Source organism: Pocillopora verrucosa, chromosome 5, assembly GCF_036669915.1.
Source record: "Pocillopora verrucosa isolate sample1 chromosome 5, ASM3666991v2, whole genome shotgun sequence".
NCBI lineage: Eukaryota > Metazoa > Cnidaria > Anthozoa > Scleractinia > Pocilloporidae > Pocillopora > Pocillopora verrucosa.
This window is the reverse complement of record NC_089316.1, coordinates 6,399,921-6,409,979: the sequence shown is the minus strand read 5'-3', so window position 1 is coordinate 6,409,979 and position 10,059 is coordinate 6,399,921. Positions and strand designations below refer to the sequence as shown.

Sequence of the window (10,059 nt, the reverse complement as noted above, 5' to 3'; positions counted from 1 at the left end):
ATGTTTTTTGCGGGAAAAGGCTGAGTGGCATATTCTCGCTTTAGCTTTCTTGTTCGTTTGTCATGTTTTCCCAGCTGAAGACAAAAGACCTGAACAGGAAAGATGTTGCATGCAGGGAATTCGATATCCTGGTAAGCCGGATTTTGCTCTGTATGACTGTATGAGATTGGCAAAACATGAGGGAAGCTTACTTCATTTTTCAAGAATCAAACAGTGTAGATGCTCTGTCTGATTATTTTCTGTTGCCTGCTTGGCATATGGGTTTCTCTTTCACGTAGAAACAACAATTATACACGGGAAATAAACATTTTCTTTTTCTATGGGATATTTTTTTGCTTATTATTTTTTTCCCTACACGAAATATTACCTCTAAAGAAACCCACCGAGGTTCTTGTTAAAGCGGACAGGGAAAGCCAATTCCAGTGCCTAAATGTAAAAAGGTATTTTTCCATTAGACTCCATCAAAATACAAACAATGAAAACTGGAAAAAAAAATGGCTTCATCATCTTTCTATATTCTTGATGTAGTCTCGTACTAAGACCTTTCACGGCCAAGCGCGTCGCTTGCGCATTGTTGTATACATGATAATCTCTACTTTCTTGCGTATTTCGCCTTTCTCAACCACAAGTGCAAGACCAAGGCCAGCAAAACCAATCAAGTGGAGAAGGAACTCCTCAAGAAGGCTGTGGATTCATATGATATTATTTGCTTGTTACCTCCCATTTTTTTTTTGCTTTTGTTTTTTTGTTTTTTTGTCGTTGTTGGTTTTATCTCTTTCGGTGCATGGAACACGCCGTTCTTCATAACTGTGTGATGCTAAGCTCTTTAATTCTAGATAAAAAATTTTTTTTCTATTTCTATTGCTTAATATGTTACGAACGAGACAGATGGAAAATTTAAAACTTGTTTATCGACTTAAAAATATATATATATATATATATATATATATATATCAAGATATTTTCTACGAGTATAAGACATGATAAAAAAGTTGCCAATCGCACTGGTTGCCAAACTTCTCTACAAGTGCACTAATGCCATCGACCTTTTGGCCTTAGCAGTATCGCATTGGTTGAGCATACAGTGACTAAGTTTGTAAGACTCAGGTTTAACTCTTCACGGGCAACTCAGATTCTTTCATTGTTCCACGTTCCATAATCGTGATTATTCTAGTTGTATAGATTCCGCTCCTGTTCTAACAGTGGTTGATTTTCAAATTTAATTTCAAGAGGCGAGTGGGCCACAGACCGTTTCATGTACATGTACTCTCCATTTCCCATGTTTCCTTGCGACTCTTTTTGGCGGAATTGCCGCCCACAAATCACGTGAAAACAAAGCAGACCAAAAGGTCTCTCTGGCAGCTCAGAGGAGCTATTAAAGATTGAATTTCACAAGGACTTGTGGTAAGTCCGAACAAGTTTGTGTAACTATTGCTACAATTTAGATTTGTTGTCACGCATCAACGGCCGCAGGTACTTGTAGTAGCCTGGCTGTACCTAGAATGGAAAAACAGCTGATTACTACATAAAAAAACGGTAAAATAACGCAACTATAACTAGCGGTCAAAAAAGATGGAAACGACGCAAAGTTTGATGTGCTTCGTAGAGGGTAAAAACCATTAATTGAGACAGGAAACTTTCCTAATATCTGTGTTGACCGAGAGAACCTGAACGTGACTTTGAATTTGAACAAGGCAATAACGTCACACGATAAACAACCAATAACGCACTAGCTGAGATCACGTGGCGCTTTTCCCATCAGCCAATCAAATGACAAGCATAACATAATGTCATCACTTTCTGGTCACAGACCAAGACACAGATGTACAAACGTTACAACTATAGACAAAAAAAATGACCCGTTGATCTTAATAGAAACTCGTAGTAAACTGATGCGTTACAAACCACAACTCAATTTACCTCCTGATCATTCAATTCTGATCTTTGAGCCCATCTGAAAAGGTCTTCATAAACGTTGCCATCGAAGCGTCCCAGTGGTGAATTAAGTAAGTAATCTGAATGATCGAACGCGTCCACTAGAGCGACTGCTTCAGGTCTAAACGTTAAGAAAACAAAATAAGGACGTATCCAGTCGCAATGCAATCTTGAAAGAAAATTAATGAGACGAAGGGAAAAGAAAAAGTTTTACACTTCTTGATCTGAAAAAACTCCTTGAAGCGAAAACCGAAGTACTGAAAAAGGGTCAAAGAGTGAAAATAAAATTTCGAATAAGATCGCATAAATGTATGGTACATGTTCAAAGTAAATTATATAACGCATTATTTGTAAGACAAACCTGAGCTGTTCCATCAATGCATAAACTTGCTGTCGAATGGTTTGAATTTGGCTGCAGTTCAGAATTCCGGCCTGAAAGCAAAATGGGAGAAGATGTTTGGGTTTCTCTGAAAACGTGCACTTGGTATCGAAACCATGGATTTGAAACTTTCAGCAACATGTAGTTTTCAGTAACATGCAGTCGCAAAACACTAAAAGTTATCTAATGGCTGTTAAACTGACATAAGTGCGCATACACATGTAGTTTGTTTTCACGGTTTTCTAGCATTTCCTGATCTCTCTTTTGATTGGACGTGAAAAAATAAACATTCAGGACCCATTTTCAATGCTTACGATTTAAAACAACACTTTGGGGCAAGTAACAGTATAATGCTCCCCTGATTTTCTTCGATAAAAATCTCACTCTTCATCTTGTGAAGTGTGATTACTGCTATAGACTTACTTGTGTATTTCCCTCCTTACCTCTAGAAAACTACCTGAGTTTTCAGTAATACCCCAAAGAACAAATAGGTCTGATAGAGATTTCAGGACCGTGCGTGAATTTGGGCTGACTCCAGAGAGGTTCTCCATCGAATCCAACACATAGGAAACCATTACACTGTTACTGTAGCCCTGTAAAAAGAACGAAAGATAAACCACTTTAATCTACGGTGACTCAGAACAGTTTACCCCTACCACCTCGCACCAGCCTTCCTCCTCCCAGGATGGCAACGACTTCAGGAGGAAAATGACATTTAAGTTACCTAGACCTAAGACCGATATGGTCAAGAAATCATGCTCATACAAGTCAATTACTCGGTGGAACGCTCTGGAAAATCAAATGAGATCAATTCAAGACGTTGACGCTTTTAAAAAGTCACTCAAGTGTATTTTTAAGCCACGTATGTTATAATGATGTACTATGTAGAATTTTTATTGTTGAAAATATGTAGAAATCTTATATTAGTCTTCTTATAATTAGTTAGGAATTTAGTTTTATTGGATTTAGTTAGGAATTTAGTTTTATTGTCCGTACACGACCACATCAGCTTTTGCTGAATTTTTTATCGTGTTTAAATAAATGCTGTTGTTGTTGTTGTTAATACTGGTACCCGTACATTTTCCGAGGTGGAAGGAGCCATTTTGAAAGTGAAGTCTCTTGCTTATAAATACAACACAGTGACCCGGCTTGAGCTTGAACCCAGACCTCTCAATCTGTCCCCGGTAGTTCGACGGACGGATAACGCTATCCACTGGATAAATCTCTATCCAGTGGATAGCGCAGTACATTTGTGAACATTCATCCATTGGATAACGATTTTATCTGCTGGATAGCGTTATCCACCCCTTTAACAATTGAGCCCTAATATGGAGTGTACGCTCTATCCCCCACCAAGGGGGAGAGGGTGATGCGTGAAGAGACCAAACAAAGGCTGCGAAGGAGACTATTCAAGACAAAGATACCCTGAAACTTTTACCTTGGCACAGCGCACTAAGTCTACAGACAAGTCATTCCACGCATCGGCAGGATCCATTCCAGAAAGTATTCTCCTTTGAAGTGTTCCTGCTACAGTCCTCATTTCACTTATATTCAAAGACAAGAGAAATTTCCCAATAAAAATGAGACATTAAAGTTATTCTTCACTCAGAGCAGTTTACTTTCAAGTTAAAGGCACACTTATATCTCCAGTGTAGATGCTAGCTCAAAGAATGTTGATAAAAAGCCAAGAAACTCCAATCCATTGAAAATGGAGAGCAACAAACTGGTGCTAAAATCTCAAGACTACTTCAGGTATCTGCTCCAATGACAGTCTCTTAGACAGAACAAATTCAGTGAGTCCTTATCTGAAAAATGATTTGACTATTGTTAATTTTGCTTGGTTTTATTTCTTTGCCTCACATTCCCTATACATAGTTGCTAAAAGAGCGATGCCAACCCTTTGATCACTATATGAGTGATTAGCGTATAAATTCTCCTTACAATATCACCCCTGAATCAAACATTAAGGTCAGGAGAATAAAAGAAATGATCACCAACTATAGAAGCTCTTGATTGTTAGACAAATTCTCCTTGTCAGCACCTCAGGAAATGTACGGAGAATGGTACGGAGAATATGCATACTGATGTGGGCGTGAAAAGAGTTCGGACTACTTGAGAACCCTTTCGTTTTTTCAAGTTCCTTGTTCTGGACCAAGCTCACCTTGCAGTCCTTTCCTGGTAAATTGTTCTTTGAACTTCAGGTTCTAAGAATCCCTCTCCGTTTATAACTGGACAATGTTCACATTTTCGTGACATATATTTAAGTGATGGTGGAAGAGTCTTTCCTTCTTGAACTTGTGAGGCGATTTTTACCAGATACCTATTGACACGTTTATCAAAATGAAATCTTTAGGTATTGCGGGCGATAGCTGGATGCAAGCTCACTGATAACATAGGGAGACACACAGTTTTCAGCTCACCTAGCGACTTGCAAGTAAAGGACATCATTATCTCCTTCGTAAGTACAGGAAGCATTCAACACTGCATAAAAGTCAGGAAGACCACTGTACAGTAAGTAGCCATGTCCACCACAAGCCAGTCGGCACGTCTCTGCATGACGCATGGCTGTTGATGTCGTGAACGCTTTCAGACCACTAGTGATTGCATGAAGCTACAAACAAATTGAGCATTAGATGAAAAAAAAATTAAAAAGTGGAACAGTGCGAATTCATTTAAGCTGTCGATGCCAGTTTTTAAATTTCTAAGAAATAGAGAATTCTGAATCCCCGCCTCCATCTTTCTGCACTCAAGAGAAAATTTTGTCAGGCTCTAAGCTTACTAAAAAATTTCAGCAACCTATCAAGTTCAAAATAGTCTACAGTTATTTCTGTTTCCCCCAAAAAGGGGATAAAAATGATAAAAAATATACTTGCTGCAGTTGTCAAACACTAGGCAACACATTAAATTACATTTTTAAGTCAAGAATTTTCATACCTCTGGTAACATAGAGAAGTCCCCTGCCGCAAAATTCCTTTGGGATTCTTCATACAATTTCCACACACGGTCAAACGTAAACTTTGTAGCGTAAGCCATAGCTAAACCTGGTAACAGTTTATATTGCTGTGTCTTGTAGTGGATAAGCTGGGCCTCAGGCTCGCTAATTAACAGAAAAACTAAATGTTCACATGAGGATCTAACTTCAAAGTAACTATCTTCATAATAGGAAATCTATTCTCGTTTGGACTCCCACTCTCAGTCCACTCTTAGCCATATTTTATGTTAACACCTCATTAAAGAAGAAAGTTGGTTTATCAACTGAGTTGATAATGTAAATTGGCCACCACTGGGAGTTGCAAAAGCTGACATTTCGAGCGTTAGCCCTTCGTAAAAGCGAAGGGCTAACATGGCACAAGAGACACCTCGCTGGAAAGCAAACGTGCGCACTGTGACATCCAAAGCAGAGGAACTTGCTTTAACCTTGCCGTTGTTGTTGTTTGAGAAGTCTCACTGCGCATTTTTCTCGACCAGGGTGTCTGTTTTATCATATAAATGCTTACCGAGCACAGCCTATTTCTTACAACTTACTCTGATTTGGGTCGACCTTGCCGTCTCACTGCACTGTAACGCAAGGCAATGGTGATTGCTTGGGACAGTAACCAAAAACAATCAACAACAATTACTGTCCGCACATAACTCATAGAGCCATACAAAAGCTTGGAGTTTCCTGACTTTGTGAACGTGCCATCAGGCGAAAGCTGTGCATGGAAAAGAGTGAAAAACGGAGTTTCTTTTTAAAAAACCAAAACCCAAGTTATCACAGCGATTGATCAGAACAGAAATTGACATCTTCGCTAGCCAATGAGGACTCAAAGGTAAACCAAGCAAACTGCTTGAAGCGCGGGAAAACGCAAGTGACGAAGTCGCGATTGGTTTTAGTTTTGCATCTGATTGGTTGAGAGAGTGGCGCGAGTTTTCTAGACCAATCACAAGCAAAGTAAAGTAAAACCAAAGTTAGTGTAAACTAAGCCGTAGAAGGTGTACGCAGAGGGAAGGGGGGGACCTCCGATATGTGGATGTGATCAGCGTCACCAATAAAATGTCAGTGACCAAAACTTGTACCATCTGAGTGCTTATTACCAGCAAGTCCCAGGCAAAGTAAAGAAAAACCTATGCAATTCCCAAGGCATGTAACTAATTTTAACACAATTTAAAATTGCTCAATACCTTCGCTAGCCCCATAAGCATCTGGTTAAGAGGAATCCGGACATGATCAAACATCAGAAATCCATTGTCTGTTACATTTGTAAAAGGAGAGAATTTGGCTCCAATGTCTCCTACTGTTATACCTAAGAAATAAGAAAAGGAGGTAACAAGGACACTGTTATCCTCCTCGTTGTGGGAAGTCTTTGAGGGACAAGAAATAACTCCACAGGCACTATTGTCATACGGTGACAGGCAAATAAGTGGTCCTGTATTCAACAGTTTTGCTGAGACAAGCTTTAAGAGATAATCAGACAATTTGGTTTTATATCAGAGTTGATAAATGTAAATTGGCCACAGTAAAGAGTTTGACAAATGTTAACCTTTCATTAGAGCAGATGAAGTTGAAGATAAAACATACCAGGCAAAGGTTGGTGAGTATCCAGATCACGCAACTGAACAATAAACATCTGTATCCCATGATCCTTTTCATCCACTATTAGTCTTGCTGGTATGATGGCAAAATTGGAAGACTTTCCCACTGAAAGTTAAAGATCATAACCAGTTTGGCAAGTAATGCAAAGTTATCTTTAATTTTGCTTGTAAATCAAGATATAACAAGGGGTAATTTATTTCACCATCCAAGCAACACCAGTCCTGTAATGAGCTTTTTAGTGAATAGCACTTTGCTAATAAGACTGGAAGAAGCATTCAGAGTCCTAAAAGTGAGATTTTTTTGGACACCTCCCTGAAGTAGATACTGTACAGCACATGTATGCAACATGAAAGTCTCAGGCTCACACATTTCTGAACTAAACTACAACTCTGTATTCTGTTTCAACTTTCAATTGTATTTAATAATTAATAAATAACAAACATTCATCTGATGAAAGAGGACTTACAATTTCCAGGCCACCATTTGCATGCAGTCAGTGATGGTGAGTGAATAATAAACTCTTGTGTACTTTTATCATATGTTGCTGTAGTCTCTAAGCCACGAATAAAAGTTCCTAGAGAAAGATGTGAAAAATCATAAGAAAATATCAATCTTGTCAGAAACAGTTTTCAGAACATTTCAGAATTTTGAAAAAAATCATAAACCATTCATTTCATTATACAGCACAGACTTTTACATTTAATTTGTGTGTGTTTACTTTGCAAGGTGAAATCAGTACAATTTAATGTTATATACCAAATTTCCAAATCCTCCTCTAAAATCCTCCTCTAAAATCCTCCTCTTAAGTACTCACTATACAACCCCTCTCCCCTTACAGGTGGGCAAAGACAGCAAATAAATGCCCCCTTCTCTTTCCATCACTCTATTTGTTATATCAATCAATTCTCTAAAACTAAACTTGCATCATTATATGTGACAAGGGGCCTCCTAAATTAAGCCACACTCTTCCTTAATTGCTATCTGTTTCGACCAAAATTTTGAATATCAGGGAAGTATAGAAAATTATTTATTTACCATGACCAAGTTCAGTCTGCGCATAGGTTCCAATGATCTGATTTGATTCTGCAAGAGGCAGCCACTTAGCTTTCTGTTCCTCAGTTCCTTGGCCCTATCACATTGTATTGCAAATCATTAACATTGCATAATTATCGGTGAGAAGGCAAATGCAAAGCTCGTTGTCAGTTGAGTCATTAAATTACTGATACAAAAAAAGTATTGAGCCAAATGCTGTGTGACCTGAGCTTCTGTTGAGCCACAAAAGGGCAAAATCTGTTTATTTGAGCCTAAGTGGTCCTCCAAGCCAGAGCTTATCCTGGTTTCCTAAGCTTGAAAGGACTAGGAGCATTACTACTCCCCCCTGGATGGGAGCTAGTCCATCCTAAGGGTACCTCCCCCTCTCCCCCCTCCCCCCAGCATTTCAGCAAGCTTTTTGCTGCAAGGCTGAAGTACATTTAAAATTTTTGATGAAAGAGTGCTTAGTATTTCTTTGCGGAACATTTGGCTGCCATCTTGGATCTTTAATGCAGAAGGAGATCGAGGAGAGAATGAAATTTCTAGGGAGGGGGTGGATAGTGCATGTAGGGGGGAGAAAGATGAAGAAAGGGGGGGCACTCTCTTACTCCACATCAAACATGGCAAATCAGTAAACAATTAACAGCTTGTAAGATCAATGGGCTCTCTCTAGTATGGGCAAGACATCTGCACCATTCAAGCAACAACATATACCAGTATACTGCTTTAAATACAATTAAATGCTCCAATAAAATTTTAAGTACTATCTATATTTTCAATTTTAATCATTTTTTTCTAATTAAAAGAAATTACCACCAAGTCTGGAAATGGAGATGAATATTAAAGTTAATTAAAGATAGTTCACCTGCAAATGGAAATCACCATTAACCCTTTAACTTCCAGAAGAGATTACCATGTAACTTCTCCTTAAAGTATCCATACATTATGCAGCAAACAGGTCATGAGAATATTCAACCTCATCAAGTACAATTTATTACCTTGATTGAACACCTAATTCTCTTAATCAACTCACAAGGAAATGTGTGGTAGCCAAAGGGGAGAATTGACATTCAGATCTTTGGAGTTAAAGGGTTAAGAATGAAACACATATGTTCAATATATAAAATCCGGGTATACCTTTAAAGTGGGAATAAACATAACTTTGTTCAAGTGGAATGGAAATATAGTCCCAGCAAACCTAAAGGACAGAACGCATAAATTTATACAGAAATTTACTGCTCATATAGCGCTATTTACAACAAAAAGATCAAAAGCGCTTTACAAGAAACATAACTGTTACAATGATAATAAATATTTACAGGATCAGACAGAAAATGAACACAAAATCACATGTATGTTAGTTCACTGACTTGTATTACTGTCAAGGACAATCGAATTTGGTAGAATTTTAAACTAGGATAAGTGAATCGAAGAGGAACAAGATGGGAATTACAAGGTAAACGCATACCTCTCTAATAAGGTGATTTCATCTGGATCAGTGATTTGGTGTTCCTTACACAGTTCAACAGCTCGTAATCCTCTTTGTAAAGCCCTCTCATAGCCATGTTTGCGATCAAGAATGTATGCATCTTCTTTGCAAAACACTGGATCTTTCACTAACAATGACTCTTCAATGCAATGCGATGCGAAAAAAAAATGACAACTTTACAAACGACCAGAACTAATGTAATTAATTTCTCTGCACTTTTGGGAATTGCTGAGTAATCTTAAAACCTTTTTTTCAAGTATTGATCGTTCCACTACTCTTGATATAATGAGTAAGTCTAGATCCTTGGTTGTAACGCTTAAAGATGTTAATGGAAGTTTCATCTTATCCTATCCCAAATCTCAGATCTTTTCACACAGTTGGAACAATTAAGTTATGTGGAGATGAAAAATTACCTAGGAATCGTTTCCGTTCTGTCTTATGCTTTCCTCCGTAAAGGAGGTACGTCAACTCCGTCGGGTTGAATGAAGCTTTTTTTCGCTCTTTGGCTAAATCTGGATTAACTTTAGTCGGAGAAGGTTGCATGGCGCCGCAAATTCAAACAAGTCAGATCTTTACACACAACGCTGAGAAATGGCGGCGAAACGATATCGCGTAATTATTTCGACAAGATTGCGTGACGAAATCGAG

General features: G+C 38.3%; 1 protein-coding gene across 2 annotated transcripts; it reads right to left on the bottom strand.

Moving 5' to 3' along the window:
- Positions 1–487: 487 nt before the first annotated feature.
- On the bottom strand, positions 488–10,007 carry LOC131777853 (peroxisomal acyl-coenzyme A oxidase 1-like). 2 transcript variants are annotated; one of them, XM_059094206.2, is made up of 16 exons: positions 9,825–10,007; positions 9,391–9,550; positions 9,060–9,120; positions 7,926–8,019; positions 7,357–7,464; positions 6,876–6,995; positions 6,479–6,600; positions 5,840–6,009; positions 5,249–5,411; positions 4,735–4,925; positions 4,476–4,634; positions 3,753–3,858; positions 2,758–2,907; positions 2,297–2,367; positions 1,921–2,056; positions 490–1,497 (listed from the first exon to the last, which is right to left on the bottom strand). In XM_059094206.2, the coding sequence occupies exons 1-16, from the start codon at positions 9,952–9,954 to the stop codon at positions 1,435–1,437; spliced, it is 2,004 nt and encodes a 667-aa protein (XP_058950189.2). In that variant the 5' UTR covers positions 9,955–10,007; the 3' UTR covers positions 490–1,434. The 2 variants fall into 2 exon arrangements, with proteins under 2 accessions (XP_058950190.2, XP_058950189.2); XM_059094207.2 differs by lacking the exon at positions 1,921–2,056 and having other exon boundaries at positions 488–1,497.
- Positions 10,008–10,059: the final 52 nt, after the last annotated feature.

Coding starts and splice junctions, on each gene's coding strand:
- LOC131777853 (XM_059094206.2), bottom strand. CDS start 9,954: ATGCAACCTTCTCCGACTAAAGTTAATCCAGATTTAGCCAAAGAGCGA. Junction 9,551..9,824: donor AGAACGGAAACGATTCCTAG/GTAATTTTTCAT, acceptor ATTGCATTGAAG/AGTCATTGTTAGTGAAAGAT. Junction 9,121..9,390: donor GAAATCACCTTATTAGAGAG/GTATGCGTTTAC, acceptor TCTGTCCTTTAG/GTTTGCTGGGACTATATTTC.